At 36.0% G+C, this 27,181-nt stretch overlaps 1 protein-coding gene and 1 non-coding gene across 4 annotated transcripts; both read left to right on the forward strand.

Moving 5' to 3' along the window:
- The first annotated feature begins 20,612 nt into the window (after positions 1 to 20,612).
- Positions 20,613 to 26,647, forward strand: LOC18430845 (cysteine-rich receptor-like protein kinase 3). 3 transcript variants are annotated; one of them, XM_011623787.3, is made up of 7 exons: positions 20,613 to 21,501; positions 23,719 to 23,832; positions 23,924 to 24,063; positions 24,661 to 24,871; positions 24,973 to 25,207; positions 25,581 to 25,725; positions 25,964 to 26,647. In XM_011623787.3, exons 1-7 carry the CDS (start codon positions 20,733 to 20,735, stop codon positions 26,264 to 26,266), a joined length of 1,917 nt encoding a protein of 638 aa, XP_011622089.2. In that variant the 5' UTR covers positions 20,613 to 20,732; the 3' UTR covers positions 26,267 to 26,647. The 3 variants fall into 3 exon arrangements, with proteins under 3 accessions (XP_011622089.2, XP_088716321.1, XP_088716322.1); XM_088860195.1 differs by lacking the exon at positions 23,719 to 23,832; XM_088860196.1 differs by lacking the exon at positions 20,613 to 21,501 and having other exon boundaries at positions 23,707 to 23,832; positions 23,929 to 24,063.
- On the forward strand, positions 22,883 to 23,043 carry LOC148782769 (U1 spliceosomal RNA). The gene has a single exon (XR_016053151.1). It is a non-coding gene; the product is annotated as a U1 spliceosomal RNA (small nuclear RNA).
- Positions 26,648 to 27,181: the final 534 nt, after the last annotated feature.

Raw genomic sequence — 27,181 nt, forward strand, 5'->3', positions numbered from 1 at the left:
GAAAATTGCTTATGTTGTTTATCTTGTTCTTTAGTGCCCCTATTTTTGTTCACCTGACAGTCGTTTTACATAGTATTTCATTATATTCGAGACACACTTGATCGTGCCATGTTGTTCTCTTCATCTTCCACTCTTGAACTTAATGTGTACACAGATTCTGATTTGTAGGAGACACTACCGATTGGAAGTCTATTAAAGGTTGTTACTCCCTTATTTTTTAGAAGAGCAAGAAGTAAAAACATATTGCTTACTCTACAACTGAAGCTGAGTATCGAGCCATAGCTCAAACAACGACATAGATTGTCTGGCTTCCCTAGCTATTAGCTGACTTGGGGGTGGAACCTTCTGCTTCTACTCCCTTATATTGTAATAACAAAAGTACTATTTACATTACTAAGAATCCAGAATTTCATGAGCACACCAAATATATTGAAGTATAATATCATTTTGTTTGACAGAAATATTTAGCTGCGACAATCTCTCTGCCATATATCTCATCTTCTGCACAACTTGGTGACTTTGCTATGAAGTCCCATAATGCTCTTCGTTTCTCAAGCCCTGTTTCCAAACTCTCAATGTTTTGCTTCCGACCATCAATAGTTTGAGGGAGAGTGTGAAATTGTATATACTTTATTGGAAAAATATCTCCATATCCCTTATTTTTAAGTTTAATTTCTTGATAAATTCAAAGTTTCAAAAGATATCTTCTAACCCCACTTTAAACCTATTTTTTAGCCTAAACAAACATGAGAAATCTAAACCCAATCATTTCTCTCTCTTCACTTATATACCCCAAACTTCTCTCTTTCTCTCTTCAGTGGCCTTTCATTAATATAAATTGGGCTTTTCACTATTTAGACATATTAGCACACTAATTCTATAGTGTATTATTTGTATATTTTTCTTAAAAGGTTTTTCTAGGTCAATGCAAACATTTAGTACCAAAATATAAGAAAAGAAAATTTCGTATAGAACTCTAATTCTTGATATTATTTCATGGTAGGCCTTCATTCCTTTTTTTTTTCAAGCGGCATAAGGAAATCCCTAATTCACCGTACCTTTCATATCTTATTTCCCTCTTTTATTGACTTTTGACCATAAAAATTAGCCCCAACAAATCGTTTTATATCATTTCAACCTAAAAACGTTTTTAACCATTTTTTCCCTTTTCAAGTGAAATCCTTAGGGGTTTTCTTATACTGCTTGAAAGAAAAACGAAAGAATGGTATCATGAAATAATATAAGGAATTAAGGTTCTATTCGAATTTTTTCAATATAAGAAGGCAAAAAGTCGAGAGGTCATGTGAGATCTCACCTTCCCATCTTGCTCATTTTCCAAGAGTCAAGAATAGCATATAGAAGTTGTCATTATCATCAGGGGCATATCTTGGATTGCCATTAGTTTTTCATGACAACCAAGGTTTTTAAAATCAATGAGGGCTAGGCAAATCCGGATCTTGCTATATATCAAAAACCAGAGTTCGACTAGGCTAATCCAGATCCTTCTATATATCAGGAGTCGGAGTTCGTACCGATTCTCTAACAAACATGTTCTATCAGATAACCAGACCGGCTCATATGTGAACTAATATTAAAAAAAAATCTTGTTATGTCCAACTCTTGTAAAATTAAAATTTTTTTATCATTTGAGAGGGGGGGGCACCCCTCTCCTTTAGGAACATGTGCTCCTACTTCTAATAATCCATCTTCCCAAAGGTTATAGCAGCGTGGAGCCATTTTATAAGCCATTTTGAAGCATTTGTTTTTTGGGGGAATAGATGTTGAAACTTTCAAAAAAATTAAAATCCAAAGGCTCTTCAAATATCGGAGATGCATAGTGGGAAGAAATCATGAGAGAGAAAATCATGCTATTGTAACGATTTTAATGAGGAAAGCCTATCAATGTTTTTCAGTTTATATTGGCTTTTTAAACCGCTCTAGCTAAAGAAATCATTGAAATATTGGGCCACAAAAATGATTCTTTCCTCTCTACAATTTTTTTGTACACATATGGTAAAACAAAGTAGTAAATAAATATTTTTAAAAAAAATATAAAAAGAACGGATAATATGCTTCTTTCAAAAAATATTTATTATCATGAGTTGCATTTTAAATTTTATTTTGACTATAAAATGAATTTGATAGACAACAAACACTTAGATATGAAACATGTTTTTAGTATTTCTATATTTTAGATACAATAATGAAAAACCATAATGCATTTACAACTATTTTTAATAAAAATTATAAGAAACTAGATTTTGAAGAAATTAAAATGATTTTTTTAAAAACATTTTAGGTTGAAACCGACCAATCCGTCCGGTTCTCCAATCCAGAACGCCGATCCACTAATCCGACATGGTTTTTGGGATGGCCAATTTAGATCACCGATCCTGTTTTTTAACCGGTCATTTAGGGTTTTAAAACTTTTTGCGCCAATTCAGGAATCGTCGAGTCGGTTCAGACTTATAGGGTACCCAAGCTAGGTCTTGCCCAGACTTGGGCGAGTCGGTCTGGGGACCTTACTTTTTCTTTTTTACACAAAAATATGGAAATTTTCATTTACCACCATATTGTTTATTCTTCTTTCAAATATTTGAACCAAATCTCGTGGAACCTTCCAAATTGGTCGATTTGAATATAGATCAATCTAATTTTGATCCAAAACAAGTTTAGGCATATCCAAGTTTTATTTTTACGAGATTTTGTGACAAAAATCTCATGAATTTTAAGCCATAAAAACTCAATCCGCCCTTCTTTGAATTTATCTCTTAAATTGCCAGGAAAAACATTGAAATTGGTTTTCAACTTATTTGTATTTTATCCCTCTAGCAATGCCTAATGTGATTTGTTGGATCAAAGCCCTTGTTGGAAGACATGTAGAGTCAAAATTTTGGGATCTTTTAACCTGGAATCGAAAATCCTTGATGTCTTGCTCATTCTTTTGTCAAATTAGTTCAATTGTGTCTTAAAATATTCATATCATTTCGATATACAAAAGCCCAAACGACATTTTTCGAATGGAAATCAAAAAATTGTCATATTGATTTTTGTTTTTTTTTTCACAAATTTTCTGCCAATTTCTGTACAAAATATTTTTTATTTTAATTCTTGATTTTTATTTTCAGCTCCTATTAGATGAAATAATATTTTTGGCCTTGATTTATCATTATATATATTTGTTTTATATTTTTCTACTTTTACAATTTTTTTATTTTTTATATTTTTCTTTTGGCCTGAATCGGCCAATCCAACTCATCAAGTCGTTGGGCTGACTCGGACCTAATATGTACCTAATTCAAGTACTTGAGCCAAGTTTTGAAACAGGCTGAAGACAGTTTGAGTCCCCCCATAATGGTATGATTTAAATTGTGTTTCATTAAACCCCTAATCCACCATTTTTTAACTTTCTCCCTCATTTCTTCATAAAAAAAACAAAATTACTGTCAAAATGTTACGTTTTGAGCTCGTTCATGTTTTACAACCATTTTTCAACAATAAAATAGAAATAAAAAAGTCGAGAGTCCAAAGTTCGATAATTTTTTAAAAAAACTTGAAATTGACAATCTTTGTTTTCTCTCTTTCTTTCAGCAAGTTTTATCAAATTTATCCAAAAATATTGTTGTCACATTGATCTACAAAAGCCCTAACAAAATTTTTAAAATCAAAACCAAAATCTCTAAGACCTATTTTTTCATTATTTTTTTGGCATTTTCTTCAATTCTCCTCTTTTTCAATCTATTTCTTCTAAAGAAAACACGATATTCTATAATCTAGAATTCTGAATCCAATTTAGATGTATATTTGTTTGAATTAAAACTAATTTTTATTTTTTTTATCATGCTGTTTTCGTGTTTCAGTTTTTTTGTCGTCTTACTTTTTGCATTTTTTTTTTTTTTTCATCCCAAATATGTTACTTCCGTTCTTTTTTTTTTTCATCACCATGGCTTGCTTGAGTTGTCCAGTTTGACTTGGAACCAATCCCTTGATATTTTAAAAAGGGTGCAGTTGGCATACGGATGCATCCGTAAGTGTAGAAGTAAGGTGCACCTTCAAATTTTATCATGGTAGATAACTTTCATGTAAAATGTTCTAATATTATCTTAAAATCTATTTTTATATCTATTTATAAAGTTTTAAATTTTAAAAATGGTTAAAATCAAGTAGATCTATAAACATATGAAAATAAAAAAAATGGACGGTGTAGATATTATGTTGTAAAATACATTATTTTTTTTACCTAAAATCTCTTCATGGTCATTCATCTCGATGTCGAGATGATCAATCAAAGGGTTGTTTAATATGATCTCCCTCCAAGCCATACATGCGACTTTCATCGAATACTGCTTTCCACATAATTCTATATGTATCTATGGGATCGAGTATGGAATTATGTTTACTCACTTATCTTTTCCGATGGATTTTGAGGTGCATCCGTAGTTCTACATAATAAGGTTGCATCCTTATGTAAACTTTTTTCACATAATTTTGATGTAAAATGTTCTTAGGATTATCTCAAAATCTATTTTTTTATCTAATTATAAAATTTTCAATTTTTAAATTGGTTAAAATCAAGTAGATCCATAAACATATGAAAATCTTGAAAATGGACGGTGTAGATAATATGTTGTAAAATGCACTATTTCTGAGACTTAAAATCTTTTAATTTTTCATAGTCATACATCTCGATGTCGAGATGATCAATCGAATGGTTTTTCAACATTAAAACTATCTTTTCCGATGGATTTTTGAGGTGCATCTGTAGTTCTACATTATAAGGTTGCATCCTTATGTAAATTTTTTCCATATATTTTTGATGTAAAATGTTCTTAGGATTATCTCAAAATCTATTTTTTTATCTAATTATAAAATTTTAAAGTTTAAAATTGGTTAAAATCAAGTAGATCCATAAACATATGAAAATCTTGAAAATGGACGGTGCAGATAATATGTTGTAAAATACACTATTTCTGAGACCTAAAATCTTTTTATTTTTCATAGTCATACATCTCGATGTCGAGATGATCAATCAAAGGGTTTTTCCACATTAAAACTACCTTTTCCGATGGATTTTTGAGGGGAATCCGTAGTTCTACATTATAAGGTAGCATCCTTACATAAACTTTTTCCCCTCTAAAATAATTCCAAAAGGGTTTGTTTGGCATTGGAAAAAAATCTGATTGATCACTACACATTTATGGAGAAAAACAAAGATTTCAAGTCCTAAAAATAGTACATCTGCAGCACATTATTTGGACCATCCATTTTAAAGATTTTCATGCGTTTATAGATTTATTTGATTTGAACCGTTTTTTTAGTTTAAAAATTTATAATTAACGATAAAAGTAGATTCTTGTACCATCCTAAAAATTTTCCATACCAAAGTTGCATGTCATGATAAAGTTTTGAGGTATACCGCAGTTCAATTAGTGATGAACAACCCAGTGATTTAAGGATGGAATCACTCAAGCCACACAAAAACGATTTGGCCCTCAGACCATTATGATTTTGTTGAATCAAGGCGTTTGAAAACCCTTTTGTTTTGCTACACTGGGCTTTCCTAGAAACCAATCCATTATATTAAGGGTGTTGTTTATAACGAGCCTCGGTTGTAAACAATCAAATTAGAGCCTACCCTCAAATAGTGTCGAGAAATGTAGTTTCAATACTGAAAATATTTGTGATAGCCTTAAAATATATTTTCATCTTTATTTATAAAGTTTAAAGCTTCAAAAATAGGTAGATCGATAGATTCATGAAAACTTGAAAATCTTAAAAATTAACGGTTAAAAAATACGTTACAAAATACACTATTTCCAAAACTTGAAATCCATTTTTTCCTTATGTCCATGCATCTTGATGTCCAAATGATCAATTTGAGGATATTTGAGCATCAAAACTACCTTTTCAAATTAAATTTTTGAAGTAGGTTCAAATTTGATTGTTTAGAGCCTCGGCTCTATAAAATATTTTCCCTTATATTAAAAATGTAATGGATGGGTTTTCCTAGAAACCCTTCAGTTATATTAAAATGTCTTTCGGGCATTTTGATAACAAGTTTTTTGGTTTCGATTCGAAAAATGTCTTGTGGGCTGCATTTTGATGCAGCAATTTTTTGGTTTCCATTCGAAAAAATGAGTAAGACATCAAATATTCGATTCGATTCAAATAAGAGGGTTTGGATATGCATTCTTTCACTAAAATAGGAATAGTTTGGTGTTTTACCAAATAGGGAAATTTATGTACAGACAGAAGGGTTTACTGTTATAATGGTCTGGCTTAAAAATAGCTTGTTATTACTTGGAATGGGGCCCAAAAATAGCTTGTTATTACTTGGAATGGGGCCTTCAAGATATTTTTATTTATTTATTTTTGCCAAATTTGCCCTAGGTCCGATATTTATATTAGCGTATCGATATCTCATGTTAGTATTGATATACATCATTACTGATACATATCAGTATGGATATCGATATCTATATAATTATGGTATAGATATGTATCTGTATAGATATATATCTTGATAAGATTAGGTGTCTAGACAAGATCAATTAGTAATTACTGTTGGTGTCTATCCAATGTCTATCCAGAACTGTTACTAATTATCAATAACTGTTGTTTGTCCAGAGCTGTTACTAATTATCAATAACTGTTGTCTATCCAATGTCTATTCAGAACTGTTATTAGCCAAATATTTATATAAAGTCTTGTATATTCTTTATTAATCAATAAAACGCATATTTTTTATTAATCAATAAAAAAATAGAGTTTTATGCTTTTATGCGTCCTAAGGCCCAAATATACAAAAATACAGTTTCTAACATGATATCAGAGCATATTTTTTTTGTGACTCCACTAGTAACAATTAACAGGAATCTACAATCTTGCAAAAATCTGGTTACTCAAGATTCACTTTCCAATCGATTTTTTTTATGACTCCGTTGGAAACAATTTTCAAGAATCTACAATCTCACAAAAATCTTGTTACTCAAGATTCTCTTTTCGATAAACCAGATGTTTTGTGCTTGGTGTTGGCAGAGATTGGGAGATTCAACTATGGCAGCACCAAGGTATGCAGACAGATGTTTTGTGCATGGTGTTGGCAGAGATTGGGAGATTCAACTATGGCTGCACAAAGATATGCAGACAGTTTTAGGAATCTCCATGGCCTCTGCCTTCTTATGTGAAGGCTTCTGGTCGCTAGATAAGTACTTATTTTCTTTCCGATGAGGTATTCTTTGGCAAAAGTTCCATATTTGAATTGCTTGTTTCCTGCAATTCCTTGTTATTGTGAGCGATCCGTGGGGTTGAAAGTGGGTGAGGAGAAGGAGATTGGGAAGAAGAAGAAGCTTGTCAATTAAGGTTCAGGATGGGAGACTCCTAAAAATGGGGATGAAGTTGAAGTGCATTATACTGGCACACTCTTGGATGGAACCCAATTCGATTCAAGCCGTGACAGAGGAACGCCATTCAAGTTCAAGCATGCCCAAAGGCAAGTAATCAAAGGATGGGACCAAGGGAACAAAACCATGAAGAAGGGGGAGAAAGCCATCTTCACCATCCTCGCGTTCTCCATCTACACACCCACCCACCTATTTTTCTCTCTCTCCGTATGCTTTAACCACTTTCCTTCTTCTTTGTTTTTACACCGTCTCAGCAAAAGTTGTTCCTCTTTTTGCATCGGGTCAAAGCAAAAGTAGAAGACTTTTGTGAAAAAAAACAAACAAAGTTTTGTTTGACATAACTGATCGACCACATTGTTCTCTTTGCAAAGAGAAGGACCATATTATTCACCCATCTCCACTTTGAATTCACCTATCTGAAACATCCGAACAACTATGTTTTGGAATTGACTCTCTGTTATGTTTTTCTGCCGAGTCGTGTTTCGACTTTCTGCTATGTGTTTCGACTCTCTGTTATGTCTTTCTGCCACGTGTTTCGACTCTTTGATCTGTCTCTCTGCAGAGTCGTGTTCCGACTTTCTAATTTGTATTGGATCTTACTGTTCTCAACTCTGAATCTAAGGTCCAGCTGTGCTTGTTGATATGCTACTGATTTCTGTTGGCTCTTCCAGGTGCCTCTTGTTTGATGATCGAATTTCTTGATCCTGGTTGAGGATTAAGTTTTTCGTTATTTGATCATGTTTAATGATTGCGTTTTTTGTTACTCAATCCTATAGGATGATGGAGTTTTTCGTTACTCCATCTTATGTGATGATCGAGTTTTCTGTTACTCTCTCCTATATGATGATTGAGTTTTCTGTTACTCGATCCTGTTTGATGATTGAGTTTTTCGTTACTCGATCTTGTTTGATGATCGAGTTTTCTGCTACTCGATCCCATATGTTCTGACGGCCTGTTGATCTGTTGTTACTTGAGTTCTCTACGAACTGTTGAATTTGTTTGCTCTTCAATGTGCCATTCTGTTTTCTCAACCGTCTTGATTGTTTTTTCTGATGAAGATCTGGAGTTTTTTATCTGATTGCTCAAGAGTTTTTATTTGATTTCTCAAGTCTATTCCTGAGGCTTGTTGATCCGCCACTGCAATATGTACTTGTGTTCAAGCAATCTGAATATCACTACTCGTTTTTAGCAACTTGGTATTGTTCAAATTCCAACTACTTTGTGTCAAAGCATCTTGAGTTTTATGGGGAGTGCTAGCGTATAGATATCTCATGTTAGTATTGATATACATCATTACTTATACATATCAATATGGATATGGATATCTCATATTAGTATTGATATATAAATATCTCTTAATAAGATGTTAGTATTGATATACATATCTCTTAATAAGATTAGGGGTCTAAGCAAGATTAGTTAGTAATTAGCAATGATTGTTGGTATCTATCTAGAACTGTTACCAGTCATATATTTATATGGGGTCTTGTATATTCTTTATTAATCAATAAAAAGAGAGGGTTGTCTACTTCCATCAGGGCCGAATGCCTAAATATACAGAAATACAATTTCTAACCGTTTACACCCTCGAAAATATGCTCTCTTCTTTCTCTCTCTACTCTCTTATGTCTCCCAGCTCTCCATCCTCTCTCTCTCTCTTTCAAAAATCTCTCTCTCCCCTATCTAGAGCCTCTCTCTCTCTCAGCCCTAACCTCAATAAGTGAGCAGACGTTTTGCTTTACCCAAAAACCAAACCTTTTAAAATAGGAAAAATATCTCCTTATCACATATTTTTAACTTCCATAGCTATTGAGATTCAAGAATTGAAAATATTATTTGTAAACAAAAGGTCTTCATCTTTTTTATCTTATAACCCCCTAGACCCCTTTGATTATAAAATCTTGACCCAAACAAACACTAAAATGATACCCTATTCAAATTCCATCTCTCTTTCTCTCTAAAACTCCATCTCTCTCTCTTCGCTTCTTGGTGAGTTTACCAGCCAAAGGATTTAACTTGAGCTTGAACACGAGCACATCTTCTTATGTATGAGAGAGAGACGATGGAGTTTGGGTTTTAGAGAGAGATGGAGTTTTAGAGAGAGAGAGATGGAGTTTGAGTTTTAGGGAGAGAGATGGAGTTTTAAGAGAAACGATGATGTGAGATGGAGTTTGGGTGATGGAGTTTTGTGAGAGAGAGAGACGATGATGTGAGAGAGAGATAGAGTTTTAAAGAGAGGGAGATAGAGTCATTTCATAAGTTGTTGAGATCAATAATATATGGTCTAAAAGGTTTAGGGGTTGAAAGATAGAAAAGATGAAATTATTTTGCTCACAAATAATATTGTTAATTTTTTAGCCTGATGAGATACAGAAGTTAAAAATAAAGAATAATAGAATATTTTCCCTTTAAAATAAGCGGACAAAGAAAAAAAGCAGCAGCAAAATATAGATCCTCTAAAAGCATGAATAAGTGATTACCATTGCGCTCTCAAACCCCATGCATCTCAAGTGCAAGAAAAACCAACATCAAGAATTGTACGGGCCCCAATTTTCCTCCACCAAAAAACCAGCCGTTTTTCAATGGCTGCAAGTTTCACTCCAATTCTCAATCGCAATGGGTTGGGACCATGATAAACATTTGTGACTTTAAGCATTGGAGACCTTCTCAGCTTTTACATTTTAGTTACATTTTTGGATAAATAATTTGGATCTTCTGTTAATTTTGAGTGATTGTTCCATGACTCTTTCAATTTGTTATTGCAAGGAGACTTCCCTTCTTTCAGCAGCATAGCTAATGGTGGGACGTTCCAGTTGTTAGCCATTTTTTTGTGTGTGTGAGAGAAAGGCATGATTTCCTGCACCCATAAAACAAGGGTCTTCTACTTATCAAAATACCCAAGTGGGTCCAGGTACTTTTAGACACCTAATGTTCAAAGTTATCTGCCAATAAAAAAGAATTTTAGTTCGAACATAGAGTGTCCAAACCTATACCTACTTAAAAAACAACCTGTGGGAGGGTTTCGACAACTATTGTCCACACCCGTTTTGTAAGTGGGCTTGTTTGGAAGTTGGGTATATGAACGTCCCACTTATATTTTCATGATGTTTGAACCAGACTTGCTTGAAAAACAACAAAGAGATATTTTAAACATTGGGTGTCTGAACCTACTTAGTTATGTTTTTTTAAGTAGAATATTGGATTTGACATAAAATCCGAGCTGCTCAACCAATTTTTTAGAAAAACCAATTGGGCAGGTTCGGACACCTAATGTCCAAATCCACTTAAAATTATTTTTAAGTGGGAGGCAATTTCAGATATTATGCATTCAAATCCATCTCCCATTTTGGACATAGGCTATCAAAAGTTGTCTCTTAGAAAAACAAAAGACTCTAGTTGGACACCATATTTGAACAAGGTAATTTGAGAACAAAAAATTGATAAAGAAAATGTGATGTTTGCAAAATATAGAAAATATGTCATCTAAATAGAATGAAACCATTTACCTTCGGTACAAAGTGGGACATTGATCTTGACCATTAGATGTGAATTGGGTTGGTGCAATTATTCAATTGACCAAGCTCAACTTCAAATGAAATTTTTTCAAACTGTGACACATTCAATCTATCAAACTACATATCGGATGGTTGTAAGTAATTATGACCACCTTGTATCAAAGGTAAATGATCTCATACAATCCCTTTTTTAAAAAATCAAACTAGAAAGGTTGAGGTTAGGATAAAGTGCCCACCTTATACTATACAAGTAAGTTACACCTCTAAATTTTGTCAGAAGATGTAGCTCTCGTGTCAGAAACCTTACGATAGATTGAAAATTCGTTTTCAACTTTAATTATGAAATTTAAAATTTTAAAAATATTGCAGATCGAGTATATCTATAATAATCTAGATAACTTTCTACGAGATGTAATATCTTTAGGAATTGAAAGTCTTTTGCTTTATAGATATGTTCAGCTGGATGTTGAGATGATCAATTGGAAGGTTTTCCAACTTCGGAACGCTCTTTCTACTAGATTTTTACAGTGCACCTTACTTCTATAACATAATGTTGTAGCCTTAATATGAACCTTTTTGAAGTAGAAAATATGGTTCTTAGAAGGTGTCCACTTTAAAAATCAATATAAGGCACACCTTGAAACTCCATTGGAAGACGTAGTTTTGGTGATGGAAATCTCATGTTCTTAAAATCTAATCCCTTCCCCTAATTATGAAAACTTAAAGCTCTAATATTGATAGAGATCATGCAAACCTATAAATACTTGAAAATGTACTGCCAAAGTTTTTTCAAACCATTGCCAATACTCGTAGGAGACAGAATGATATCTCTGGTTTGTCCATCCCAAGGGTATCTGATGATCGAGATGAACTTGATTATGTTATAGTTGATCACTTACGTAAAACTTTTACTTTGGAAGTGTGCGTCACCCCCAAAATGGAACGCATTCCATTTAAAGCCCTCCCTTTGCACCTAGCCTCTTAGTTAGAGGTGGATGTTACTTTGGATGAGCTGAAGAGTGCAGTTTTTGCTTAAACAGGGGATAAAGTATCAAGTCTGGATGGTTTCCCTATCTACTTTTTCCAAAGATTTTGATTTATGCTTTTTGGGGAATTGTTAGACATGGTTCAGAGCTTCTTGTTGTGGTGGGGGGGGGGGGGGGGGGGGGGGGAAGGGGAGGATGTTTAAGGGAGTGAATTCCACATATATTGCTTTAATTCCCAAGAAATATGTTATAGCATAACTCTCTGATATAAGGCGTATCAGTTTATTGACAAGCCTATGGTTGAGCCTCGACTCATCGAGTCGTATGACCGTGCATGGACCCAGATTAGGATCCGACTAGAGATCACTCTCTCGGGAACCGCAGTACGTGTGGTGCACTTGTGGATAGGTGCCAACTAGTGAGAGAAGATTATGGGGTGTGAGGTGGGACATACCTCATGGTGGGACATACCTCATGGTGGGTTCTTGACACGCTCGGGCATCTGTGGACGTCTTTTTAGATCACGACGGAAAGCCCCCTAGCCTGAGGCTGGCTTTAGCCTCCTTACTTGCACTCTGCGACTCATGAACACACACATATAACGTTGCCAGGCAAGTAGGTTAGAAGACCCTGACTTGCCATTAGAGATATATTCATAGAAAAGTGAGATGATATGAGACTCTTTGTCAATTCGTCAGCCTTTCGGCGCCATCTTGTTAAGCAGCTTCATATAATAAATAAAGTACAAATAGAATGAATAAATATAACCAAGTGTTATGGACTAAATGATCATAGAAGAGTTGGCGTTGGGGTTGAAGAAGTAGATAAAAAGAGGGATTTGATAAGAGATGGGATAGAGGAAAGAAAGAGGTTTCAAGAGAGGAGAAAGAGGGAAGAGAGAATGAAACAGGGTGAGAGAAGAAGGATGAGGAGAAAGAAAATGAGAAAGAGGGAATGAGAGGAAGAAGACGAGAGAGCAAGAGAGAGAAGAGAGGGAGATATAAGTGAGGAAGAGAAAGAGAAAGGGAGAGAGTTGAAGTGAGGGAGAGAAAACGAGAGAGGCTAAAGGGAGAGAGCAACTGAGAGCGAGAAAGAGGACCGAGAAGTAGAGAGGGAACGAGAGAGAGAGAGAGAGAATGAGAGAGGGAGAATACAAAAGAAAATCGAGAGCGAATGAGAGAAAGAGAGAAGGTAGAAAAGAGAGCATAAAAGAGAGACCCGTGAAGGAAAGATAGAGAGAGAAAAAGAGAGAGAAAGAGACCAAGTGAGAGGAGAGAGAAAGAACATAAGAAAGAGATCGAGAGAGAGAAAGGAAGAGAGAATGATAGAGGAAGAGAGAGCGAGAGAGACAGCGTAAGCCAGAAAACAGAAAAAGGGACAGATACATAAGGAGAGAGAAGAAAGAGAAAAGAGAGAGGGAGAGAGAGCTAAGAAGGAGAGAGAGAGCATAAGAGAGAAAGGAAGAGAGATGAGCCAGGAGGAAAAGAGAGAATAAGAGAGAAATCGTGGGAGAGAGGAAGAGAGATAGGCCGGCGGCTTGGTAGAGAGAAAAAAAGAAAGAGAGAGAGAGTGAAGAAGAAAGAGAGAGAAGAAGAAAAAAAGAGAGAGAAGAAGAAAAAGAGAGAGAGAGAGAGAAAAGGGAGAGAAAAGAAAAGAAGGGAAAATAGAGAGAGGAAGAGAGAGAGGACCGGTGGCCTAGCCGATAGCTCAAGTGGAGTGAGAAGAAGAGAGAGTGAAAGTGAGAGAAGAGAGAGAGAGAAAGCGGAGAGAAAGAAGAAAGCAGAGAGAAAGAAAGAGGAAGAGAGGGAGAAGGGAGAGAAAGAGGGAGAAAGAGAAAGAGAGAGAAAGGGAGAATAGAGAGAAGAAGGGAAGAGAGAGAAGAAGGGAAGAGGGAGAAAATGAAAGAAGAGAGAGGAGAGAAGAAGAAGAGAAAGAGAGAGAAGAGGGAGAGAGAGGAGAGAAAGAGAGGCAGGCTAGCGGCCTAGCCGTCGGTCTGATCAGTCGTGAGAAAGAGAAAAGAAAGAGAGAAGGGAGAGGAGAGAGAAGAAGGTAAGAGAAAGAGTGAGAAGAGGGAGAGAGAGAAGGAGAGAAAGAAAGAGGAAGAGAGGCGGGTCGACAGCTTAGTCGTTGGTTCGGTCAGTCATGAGAAAGAGAATGAAAGAGAGAATGGAGAGAAGAGAGAGAAGGGAAGAGAAAGAGAGAGAAGAGGGAGAGAGAGAAGGAAAGAAAGAAAGAGGGAGAGAGACAGGCTGGTGGTTTAGCCGCCAATCCAGTTAACCGTGAGAAAGAGAGAGAACGAGAGAAAGGAGAGAAGAGAACGAAGAAAGGAAGAGAAATAGAGAGAAGAAATGAAGAGAAATAGAGAGAAGAGAGAGAGAAAGAGAGAAAGAAAGAACGAAGAGAGAAGAGAGAAAGAAGAGATAGAAGAGAGGGAAAAGAGAGAGAGGAAGAAGAGAGAGAAAAAAGAAGCTAAGCCGTTGGCCCGATTAGCCATGAGAAAGAAAGAAGACAGAGAGAGAGAGAGATGAGAGAGAACAAAGGGAAAAAGAGAAGAGAGAGAAAGAGAAATAAGAGAGAGAGGAGAGGGAGAAGGGAGAGAAAGAAAGAGAAAGAGAGAGAAAGAGTGAGGGGTTACCTAGTGGGCCCCTTGGACTGAACCGACAGCTAGGTTGGAAGTGGGAAGTCCTAAGTGAGAAGTAGGAAGTTCTAAAGGTAGTGGCTTATGGAGAAAGTTTTTTCTCTCCTCACTTTAGATGAAAAGGGGTAGAGGAAAATATTGCTAAACCAAGAGAAAAATCAATTGAATTCTTAAGGTTGGGGGCCAATATCATTAATTTTTTTCCTCCTTGAACTTAAGGTTATAAATGCTTATATAGCACTCCCTTGGAAACAATGGTGGATGCTCAAAACTAACTAAAATTTCTAAAAAATACATTTTCTATGAATTAAATATGAATCCCGTTTTTGGGACAAAATAACTATTTTGCCCTTACCCACAATCTCAAAAATGGCAAAAAGGTCCCCAAAAAGGGGCCATAGGTTATGATGGTCATCCGGGGCCCGTTTCAGGTATTTCCAGCAACCTTCCAACGAAAAGAATGTCGTGAAAGTGACGGTCTTGGCAAGGCGATCGTTTTAACACATCTTTTTATCCTCAAATCAAAGTATTTAGCTCTTGGAGAAATCTGTCGAAAGATGGGGATTTTGAGATCTTAGACATCGGATCTTGTCCATTTCTTGGCATTTTAGTTCGATCTTTCTACGATGGAATGACGGGGAAGTCGTCATGGTCGTTTGGTGACAAGAATGGCTCGATTTGGTGGCCGTACCTTGGGAAAATTTGCCGTAGTATGGATTCCGGTCGCCGAAAAATACTCTTTCTTGCAACCTCAAAATACAGTTTTTTTAGTCATTTATCACCTATGATGTTTATTTTGGATCAAAGTCCTCGACGTCACGGTCATAACATACTCATTTTCAAGTCAATCTGAGGTCGGGGCTTCGTGATATGACCGTTTGATTGAAGGAATCTCTTCTTTACAAAAATCTGCAAAGCATGAGTTTTCTTAAGCAGTTTCTATCTAAGATTCTTCCGTCTCGTGTCACATCATGGGTTGTGCCATATCTCAAAATGCACGTGGCGACGAGACGAAGATCCTCTTGAAATTTGAGCTAGATTCGACTTACGATGAAGAAGTTATGACCTTTCAAAGGTAATACCAAAATCATATTACATTGTTTCCATAAATGGAAACTAGTTCGCCTTGGGTGTATCAGAATAGTGTGCAACCCATTCGTTTTGGGTAAGTTGGCCACAAGATGGTCTAGAAGTATCCGAATGAGTTGAAATTTGGTATCTGGGGGTTTTCAAACCTTCTGAATCCAATGGAATTAGTCTGGTGTTTATCTGATACTCCAGTGATAGGGCTGTAGTTATGAGATGTATTTTCAGCATACTAGAGGCCAAACTTGAAAATTGGCTTTGTCTTTGATCCATCTTAACGTCGTCGGATCATGACGAAACTTGTCAAGTGTTCTTAGGGATTCAAGTGTTACCTTGACATGCTTTTTGGAACCCATCTATTACCTTTCAAAATTCGCTTAGGATCAAGGTTTATTTCAGCAATACTTATGTAGTCCACTGGCATCTTGGCGCCTACGGGTCTAGGTCGCGATTGGCTTCCTTTTTATTTGCATCGGGAATACAAGTGTCAAAAAATACCCTAAAACAACCTATACAAAATTTTAGCAAAAGTTTTAGCTAAAAGGCTTAAGAAAGTGCTGACTTGTGTTATCCCAGACCCTCAAGCAGCTTTTATCCAAATTTGGTTGATAATTTATAGTGTCCTAGTGGCCCAAAAGTGTATTCATTATAGATTGGAGAGTAAATAATCTGGTGTGGTCATTAAACTGGATATGAAAAAGGCCTATAATAGAGTAGAATGTAGTATTCTTCTAGAGGTGATGAAGAGAATGGGATTCTGAGTGAAGTAAAAATTATGGGTTTATGGTTGTTTATCCTCTGCACATTTTTTGGTGTTGATAAATGGATGTCCAAAAGGGTTCTTCAAGGCCTCGAGAGGCCTACGACAAAGAGATCCTTTATCGCCATTTTTATTTACTTTATACGCAGAGTGTTTTAGCCTCATGATTTATAATGTGGTGAATAGGGGAAACTTCTTTGGATTTCAGATTGGCCAGGAAGGACCTGTTATGTCACACTTACAATACGCGGATGATACACTGATTTTTAACGAGGCAAATGAGTAGTATATTAAGAAGATTAGCAGATTTTTGAAGTGTTGCGAAATGGCTCAACGATTGAAAGTTAATTTTGTAAAGATGTCTTTGATTAGCATCAACTGTAGTAACCAACTAGTTGAGATGTTGGCTACTACCCTTGAATGTAAAATTGATGTCTTCCCTATAACCTATTTGGGACACTTGGTTGCCTGTCTCGGTATGGAATAAAAGTCCTCAGCGTGCTCAAGTTAAACTAGGTTTACAGAAGCCGTAGTATTTGTCATTGGGGGGTAGAGTAAAACTGCTAAGATATTGTATGGCAAATCTACCAATTTACCAAATGTCCATTATTAAGATGCCAAATGGAGTAGTTAAAAAAATTGAGAGGATGATGTGTTCTTATAGGGGTCTTTTGAAGATGAGAAAAAATATCATCTATTGAAGTGGGATAGGGAATGCACCCCAAAACGAGAAGGTGGATTGGGCATTAGAAGAATCTCTCTTATGAATGAGGATATGTTGGGAAGTCTTTCCAATGTTACCAAAGTTGGGGTGTATTATTTGGCAAATTATAAGGGGAGCAGTATGTTGGGAAATTTGGAAAGAATGCAATTGATGAACTTTTAAAGGAGCAATCCTACCTTATGATAGACTTCTTCATGGTATTTTACACACAATCTAGAGTTGGCTCTCGGTTACATAGAAAGTAGAGGCATCTCAGAGGTAGATGTGAGGTTGAATCTATTTAATCTTTCATATTCCAGAGTTGTGAGGAGTAGGCCAGTTAGTCGGTGGCAACCTCCTTTGGAGGGATGCTTCAAATTAAATTTTGATGGATGTTCTTTTGGTAACCAAGGCGAGGCAGGTATTGGAGGAGTGGTTTGCATTTACAATGGGACAATTATGGTTGCTTATGCAAGAGGAGTAGGCCAATTACTAAGTGGCAACCTCCTTTGGAGGGATGTTTCAAATTAAATTTTGATGGAAGTTCTTTTGATAACCCAAGCGAGGCAGGTATTGAAGGAGAGGTATGCATTTGAAATGGGACAATCATGTTTGCTATACATGACGGATTGGTTATGCAACTGCTAACTTTGTGGAATTTTCAGCTCTTCTTCAAGTCATGTATTTTTTAGATCACATAATTTGGGGACAGTTTGTATAAGTCTATGAATGTTATTAGATGGTGTAATAAGGAGCAATGAGTCCCATGGATGCTTCGATCTATTTGGTGCCAAGTGATGGTTATGCTTGAGAAATTAACAGTCTCATTCCACCATGTTTGCAGGGAGGCTAAGAGTGTAGCAGACTCGTTGGCCAAAAGAGGGTTACTCTTTATTCAATTTCTATTCCGAATGCTGTAAATCTCTTGTAAAGGTTTAGAATAAAATTTGATCATTTTTGTCAAAATAAGAAGAAGATAATTTGTTGCAAATATGCTCTATTTCTAGGATTAGAAATCATTTTTCTCATATCCATACACTAAAGGATGAGATGATAAATTTGAGTGGCTTTTTAGTGTCGAAACCAGTGTAGGAAAAATCGGGCGGTTCAAATTCTATCTGCTCGGTTAGATCGGAATTGGCCACTCCCCCAGTTTTGGTGAACCGGTAGGGTATTTAATATATATATATATATATATATATATATATATATATATATATATATATATATATATATATATATATATATATATATATATATATATATATACATATATATATAATCTAAAAAAAAAAGGATTTTATTTGTAATGAAATTTTTAATGTTTTTCATCATTTGGGCAAGATTGGAAATTTTTTTGACCATTAATACTTGTTTTTACATTTTTCCATCGTTTTAAAAAAAAATTAAAATACCTTTGGGTACAAATCGATTCTTTAAATTCTATTTTTTTCATTAATTTTCAACTTCATTTGGATATTTTTTGTTTAGTGATGCTTTAAATATAATTTTCATATCTTATAATGTTTTTTTTTTAATTATTTTTTTTTAGCTCTTTCTTCACCGCTTGGGACTTGCTCAGCTAGGCCAGTTGAACCGCTTCTGATCCCACGTCCAGTTAACTGTTCTGGTTCGATTTTTTTTTACACTGGTCAAAACAAACTTTTCCAATGGGTTTTTAAGGTACGCCTTAGTTTTGCAATATAAAGCGAACACTTTTTATATAAGGATAAAGTTTCTATAAGGCCTAGGCTTTATGAAAAGAAAATAAAGCCTCACCTCAAATCCTTATTTGTAAGGCACTTTCAACATTGAAAATTTCTATGATGGTTCTAAAATCAATTTCCAATACCAACAATAAATAGAATATGAAACTGACAAAATGTACAGATCTTGTGGAACTGTGAACACTTATTTTTAGGGAGAAATGGACAGTCTAGATAATTTGTTGCAATATACACTATTTTTGGAACTTAAAATCCTACTTTTTTTCACCACCGTAATATTCAAGCTGAGGTGATTGATATAACGGTTTTCCAATGCTTGAATTGCAATTTTTGATGAGTTATGAGTTGAGGCTTTTATCAAACATATTCCTTTATATAAATTCTTTCCTCTTTCCAATATCCAAATTATAAAGGATATATCCAATAAATTTTTCTTTAGTTTATTGTAATTTAAGTCATTGCTAAACAAGGCAACGGCCAATACTTGGGGGGAGGTACCATTCAGGCAAATCTCATCAGTTCATTGTCATCGACCTAACTCATAGCCTGATACCCGGCTCGACAAGGTGAGAGGGATTGTCAGTCAATGGTGGGCTTTGCCGAGCAAGAAATTCAAACCGTTCTAATTCTAGCGGTAGTGGGGGAGACTGTGATGAGGTGAGTTTACCATTGATTCCTCATGCAATATCCTACTCCAAGTCTAAGATTTTGAGTTAATTTAAGCAAAAAAATGCCGCTGGTTTTTCGCTTCCACGAACTTTTCATGTCTTTGTTGTCGGAAAAGGAAAATTGTTTCAAGCGGTCCCAACTTTTCCTGTCCTTTTTGTCGAAAAAATAAAATTGTTTCATGCAACGCTGTCCCACCCTATAAAGCATCCATCTTAAAGATGAATGCAAGTAGAGTAGAGGTAATTTATTTAACAACAATTGAAACTAGTGGTCTAAATGTTTTTTATATAATTATTATTTTTATTTTTTAAAATTTATTTATCTCTTTTATATTCATGATCTCCATTTTTAGAGATCACATGTCCTTAAAATTTTGGATCTACAAATCTATCTAAAAAATAAATTAAATTTTTAAGGGTCTAACTCATTTCTACATGGACTGATAGAACTCGCGGGAAAACATGAAATAAACTAAACAAACAAAGACATTGGAAGAGATGGAGAGATAGAGATAGAGCATGAGTTGAGTTCACCAAGGCCTTTGACTTTGAGGTTGGAGCCATTATATTAAAGAGTTCTCTCTCGCATTTTCCTCCCCCCTTCCCAAGTCACCTCGTTGACAAAATAATAAATAAGTTTGAGCCGGGTTGTCTATGGGCAGGGCCCAGTTTTGGTTCTGGCCGCCAATAAACATACATAAAAAAAAAGGCTCGGCCAAACCGAACCGGCCTTCTTTCGCCCAAGCCCAGCCTGGTCCTACCTTCTTCGGCCCTCAGTACTACATTTTGCAGCCTAGACCCTAGTTTTGGAGGGCCAGTCTGATAGAGCCTGGCCGGTTAACCCGGGTCATTACTACCCGTTACGTATGTCTCTCTGTCTACACGCGTCACAGTGAAATTTCGTTCTTCGGCAATTTGCAACCTCAACAGACCTCATGCGTTTATTTTAAAGTTCGGAGTTCAAACCCATTTCATAAACTCGGAGAGAAAGACATGATATACTGATTTTACAGTTGAAGGTTCAAACCCGTTTCATAAACTTAGAGAGATATTTTTTTGTGCCCGGGGAGTCATTCGGGTCCCTGAGAGAGAGAGAAGGATTCATTTTCAGAACACCCACTTCATAGATACAGAGAGTTTCCCTTTGAATCAAGAATCCAAGACAGAGAGAGAGAGGCAGCTCATTCTAAAATCCCAAGAACTCATCTTTCAAAACGTAAATTACGAGCCCCACCCCACTTCTGTAATGGCTCACCCCACTCTTTTTTATCTCCTCACCTTATTCACCACCTTCATAATATTCTTCTTCTCCTCTGCAAATTCAGACCCAAGAATCACCCAGGCCGCCATTATCTGTGGTAACAAGACTGCTCTAGATCGGCCCGCTTTTACTCGAAACTTTTTATCAGCTTTGGACTCTCTCACTCAACAAATAGCTAACCAAAGATATGCCACAGTGGTTCAAGGCTCAAACCCAAGTACAGTTTATGCATTTGGTCAGTGTATGAATGATCTCTCTCAAACTGATTGCCAACTCTGTTTCTCTGAGTGCAAAACTGAGATATACAAATGTGTTCCATTTCAAAAGGGCACCACAAGAGGGAGGACTTTCCTTGATGGGTGTTATTTGAGGTATGATACTTATGATTTCTTCCATGAAATCTTGGATTCAGAGGATAAAGTTGTGTGTAATGGAAGTAGGTTTAATGGATCAGAGAGGAGTTTTGTGAGGAACTCTTTGGGTCTTATGAAGAATTTGAGTGCTGGGGCTACTGGGGGTGATGGATTTAAGGTTGGTTTTGTGGAGAGAGAAAATACTAGTGTTTATGGACTTGTTCAGTGTTGGAAACCTTTGAACATGAGCTCTTGTGGGCGTTGTTTGGATAGTGGGGTGGTTTCTCTTTCTACATGTTTGCCTTTGGTGGAAGGGAGGGTTCTGAATTCAGGGTGTTATTTGAGGTACTCGACTCGGCCTTTCTACAACGTTAACACGAGCTCGGTGGCGAGCACCAAAGGTAACTAGGTTCCCTTTCTCTTTTCAAAATCATGGCTTCAATTTTCACAATGCAACTCTTAAATCTCTGTTGTCTGGTTTTTTGGATTTTTTAATGGAAACTGCGCAGTTGCATGTGTTTTGGGATTTGTTGTTTTTTATTAACCTTGCATATCTGACATGATTCTTAGCATCTAGGTTTATGAGTGGAATTCTGTATATTATGGATTTTTCCGTTTTTATAATTTTTGAGGTGGAAATTTATGGTGTTTTTCTTTTCGGAAGGTTTGTATTTAGCTTTTTAATTTGTAAAGATTTTGGGTGGAAATTTGCAGATTTATTTTTGTTATCTTGTCATTTCTAGGTTTCAGGAGTTTCAGATGGAATTGTGAAAGTTTCCATTTGTAGGATTTCAAGAGCAAATTTGTTGGGCAGTGGATATTATGTGATATCCCATTTTAACGGCTTTAGGTGGGAGTTGTGCAGATTTTCCTTTTTTTTACTTCGACCATTTCTAGGTTTTTATTTGAAATTATGGAGCCTTTTCCGAGTATGTCAATTTTATGATTTCTAGGTTGTGATTTTGAAATGCATAGATTGCTTGTTCTAATGATTTCTAGGCTTTTAATCGAAAATTTTCCTAGCTGCATATTTCATTAAATTTAGCTCACTTGGTGTTCAGCAGGAAATCAAAAAGAAAAAAGTTTGATTTTTCAGAATTCTGTTCCTTTTAGAGCTGCTTAGGGTTTCTGGTTCTTAGATCCTATTGGGGCCTATAAATTTTAATGTCTTGGACTTGGGGAGGACATTAGGCAGGAAATGACCCATTTTTGGGGCTTTTGTGCAATCACTTTTATGGCTGCAGTGGATCTTCATATTGATACCGATCTTCAGGTTATATGTCTTGGATTCCATAGATCATTTCTAATTGCTACCCTTATGGAGGCTTAGTTAGTTGGTGTTCTTTTCGTATGCTTTCTTTGTTTCCCTTTCTTTGAGCTGGTTGATTCAGAAAAGAAGAAGTTCATGGATCACTAGTTTTTTTTTTTTTGGGTCTTTCAATGGCTCTGCAACAATAGCAAGCATAATGGATATTGTAATTTTATCTTTTTATCTATTATTACATCTATCACATATCAGGGTTCTTTGGCTTCTCTGGGATACCCTGTTCATTAATTTCATATAGCTGTTTCAGAGTAAATGCTTACCTCTAAGAGGGCTAGACAATACCTATTGAGATTCCTGAGGAAAAAAAACAGATACTAAATCTGTTGTGTGTGTGTGTGTGTGTGTGTGTGTGTGTGTGTGAGAGAGAGAGAGAGAGAGAGAGAGAGAGAGAGATGCTCAAAGTTTTCAATTTGAGTCTTTCTTGGTAAGCAATCTGTAATTTGATTTCGACTTGAATACTTACCTCAACGGGGTCAATCGGTGATCAAGAAGGCTGATGGCCTAGGGTGGCTACCTTCATTGCATTTGAGGGTGGATCATCTTGGTATCTCTTCAAGTAGGAGAGTACACATCATGATTTGAGTTTGAGTTGAATCTGTATGGATTTTTATCATTCATTCTTTTAGGCTTCAATTGGTGATCGAGAAGGCAGTTGTGAGACCAGCTTTGCTCTATGGGGCTGAATGTTGGCGGACAAAAAACGATATACCTATAGAATGAGTGTAGCAGAGATGAGGATGTTGAGCTGGATGAGTGGCAAGACAAGAAGAGATAGAATTCGAAATAGATCCATTTGAGAAAATTTAGGTGTGGCACCAATAGGCGATGAGATGAGGGTGCGTAGACTTCGGTTGGCTGGCTGTGTGGCGCCAAACAGGTGCAACACCTGTTTGGAGGTATGAGTTAGCTCAAGTGGAAGGACTTAAAAAGGCAAGGGGTAGGCCCAAAAGGACGTGGTTGCAAGTAATTCGGAAAGATATAAGGACTTATGGCCTCATTGAGGGTATGACCTTTAATGGAGCAGAATGGCGGACTAGGATTCATATAGCCGACCCCAATTAATTGGGAAAAGGCTATGATGATGATGATGATGATGATTCTTTTAGACTTCAAGTTTTGGACTTGTTATTCTGCAATCAGCAGCCATCAACATTGGTTTTATTGGATCAGCGAGTCTGGAATTTTCATTAGTCGATTTTTTTTTCCTTTATTATCTGATTTTCCCATTCAGATCTGCCATACTTATACCCCAGGTCTGTTTCCATTAACATGTTATGTTGATCTTTGACAGGACACCGGAGATTCCCTGTTATATTAGCCATAGTTTCCTGTAGTTGTGCGGTTTTTATGCTTCTAGTTTTAGGTTTTATCAAGGGGAAGAACAAGCTAGAAAAGAGGAGGAGAGGTAATGAATTTTTTTTGAAACTTGGCTTTATTAACTCATCATTATCCTCACACTTCGAGCCCAAGTTACTAAAATGAGTTATTTGTTTCAGAACAGAAGCAACTGGGTCAACTTGCAGCTACTGTAAACAAGTCTAAGCTAAACTTCAAATATGAAATGCTAGAGGAGGCCACAGATTACTTTGACAATTCAAATAAACTAGGCCAAGGTGGTAATGGTTCAGTGTATAAGGTGAGCCTCTTGTGACACAACCTACTTTTTCATATGGTGATTATGTTCTTGTTTCCGATAATTCTTCTTCCTCCTCTTTTTCTCCAATAGGATTAGCATTCAATTGGCTTCATACATCTCCCATAGTTTCCTTAGAAGAAGATATATAGTATGATTCATATGTGTCCCCAATTGTGAGAAAACCTAGTCAAGTTTTATACCCATGTATGTTTTAACTATCTAAGAATATATTATAACTTGTGTGCCACCAAATTACTTTTTCTTTCATCTTTCCCATGCTATTTCCTTCTTGCAAGTTGATTCTATCATTTATTCATCAAGGTATTATTGAGTTATATGTTTATAGGCACTCCAGTTAAAAGCTCTGATTATGATGATGATGATGTGTATATGCACCACTTTGTGTGATTTTCAGCAGAACAAGATATCATTAACTTAGTGGCCTATATGGATGGCTATTTTCTGCTGCAGTTTTTTTGTATATATATGATTATGTTGCCACTTTTTTATGCATTGCATTGTGATGGAGTGGTAGTATAATTAGTGAAGACTATTTCTATTTCTTACAGATATTTTACTTTTTCTTCCATTGAGCAGGGGATTTTACCAAATGGGCAGGTTGTCGCCATAAAGAGGCTATTTTTCAATACAAGGCAATGGGTTGATGAATTCTTTAATGAAGTGAACTTGATTAGTGATGTTCAGCACAAGAATCTTGTTAAGCTGTTGGGTTGCAGCATCACGGGTCCAGAGAGTCTCTTGGTTTATGAATACGTGCCAAACAAAAGTCTTGACAATTTCCTATTCGGTTACAATCTACCCATCTCTAAACTTCCATCCGTGCCAATTTTAAAAAAAAATTTCTGTTATACAACCATTTTTTGTGAATGAATTTGACTTTGTTTGCAGATAATGGCAATTCCCCTAAGTTAAGCTGGAATACGAGATGTGAAATCATTGTTGGGGTAGCTGAAGGCTTGGCTTACCTTCATGAGGAATCAAAGTTGAGGATCATTCACAGGGATATCAAACTGAGCAACATACTGCTTGATGAGAATTTTAATGCCAAAATTGCTGACTTTGGGCTGGCGAGATGTTTCCCACAAGATAAGACTCATATTAGCACTGGAATTGCAGGAACATTGTAAGTTCTGTCATAATCATATGTCCATCCTATTGCTAATTTTCTTTAGCTTTTTATTCTTGTTGGTTCACTATGTTTGAATTATCCTAGTGGGGTGAACTGTGGTTCCCTATGGGATTTGAATGTGGAGATTGTTAGCCTTGTATCTTAATTGGTTGGAATGTCAAGCTTCCAGATACCAAAAAGAACTACTCTATACTATTTGAGCATTACATGCATCTCATAGAGTCACTATTGTTTAGTGCAAGTAATTTATTATGCACAATTTTGTACCTGTATTTGCAGATGCATCCCATCCATTGTAAGTCCTCCCTCTATGGTAATAATCAATCAATTCTGTAACTGATTTTTCCCTCCAATTCTTGTCTGTCAGAGGTTACATGGCTCCCGAGTATATCATTCGAGGAAAGCTGACAGAGAAGGCAGATGTTTACAGTTTCGGGGTGCTGATTGTCGAGATTCTCAGTGGCAGGAGAGTTAATTCCTATTCTCAAACTACTGGTCCAGTTCTGCAAGTGGTAATTCTCTAAACTCAAATAGGAATGGAGACAAAAGCATTGTCTTCTTCTAAATTCAAAACTTTTGAGACTTCAAAGGTTAGGAAATTAGTGTTCTCAATTGAGCTCGTAAATTTTCCAACTGGTACACTCTAGCAATGTAAACAAAAATTGTTAAGGACACTTTTATGTCTTCTCATTGGGGTCCTTATTCTAATGTATGAAAAAGTTGTAGCTAGTAATTTAATGTCTTTTTCAGGTCTGGGACCTTTATAGATCGTGCAGGCTTTATGAAGCCGTTGATCCAAGTCTGGAAGGTGGCTATAGCAGAGAAGATGTTTCCCGAGTTCTCCAGATTGGGCTCCTTTGCACACAGGCATCGGCAGAGTTACGGCCATCGATGGCATTGGTTGTGCAAATGCTTAAAGATACAAATTGTAATATCCCTTTACCCACACAACCTCCATTCATAAATACAGGATTATTGGACCAGGACATACCATCTACGCAATCGGGGTCTTCCGGGAATAGCAGGACAGTGAGCTTCATTGGGCCAAGGTGAAGGAAAGCTTTCCTTTTGAAGAGTAGTGCACCTGTTAATATTGATTCTTATGGGTTCCAAGGATTCAATTTTGTATAGTGGTGAAGCTTTAGAAATTTAATTCACTGCAAGAATCCCGATGTCTACTTGTAACATTATTGTGTTATTACAAGTGCAGTTCAGAGCTGGTTGTGTTTCCTCTTTTCTTGTAACATTATATGTTTTTGTGAAAAAATGACATCCTTATTCATGTAACGTTATTGTTTTATTGCCAGAGTATTGACATCCATGTTTCATGTAATATTGTTGTATTATTGCAACAATAACTCAGAGATGGTTGTGCATCCCCATTTCATGTGAAAGTATTAAATGTAGTAAATAGATTAACCCTATGGCACTCAACATTGTTGTGTATCAATCTGATTTGGATTTCAAACCGTGGATGCTCTGATCATAATGCCCGCTTTTGTGGATAGTAGTACTTAATACTTATCATGCATGAGACAATGTTAGGACATATTCTTTGAGGCCAACTCATATAGAGGAAAAAAAATATTCATCATGTATGAGACAATGCCAGGACATATGCTCTGAGCCCAACTCATAGATATGAATAACTTCCAAAAGAAAAAGTCACAGATGTGAAACTAAAATTATGACAAGAAATAATGCACTTCTTTTTAATTGTTAATTGTAAATGTTTAACATATGGTTTGATGAAAAACTTTACTTTGATTAGTACAACAGTCAAAAAGTCCTTCATGATAACAATGCGGAGCAGTATAGGATTATTTGCAACAGCTTGTGGCAGATGTATTTCTGAGATGTTTAACATAAGTTTTGATGAAAGAAATTTATTTTTATTACTAAAATAGCAAGATCCTTTTTAAGTACAGCAATGTTTAGCACAGAAGATTATTTGCAACAACTTGTGGC

The sequence above is a fragment of the Amborella trichopoda genome, chromosome 3, assembly GCF_054954075.1.
Source record: "Amborella trichopoda isolate Santa Cruz 75 chromosome 3, AtrichopodaSantaCruz75HAP2 v2.0, whole genome shotgun sequence".
In the NCBI taxonomy this organism is placed as follows: domain Eukaryota; kingdom Viridiplantae; phylum Streptophyta; class Magnoliopsida; order Amborellales; family Amborellaceae; genus Amborella; species Amborella trichopoda.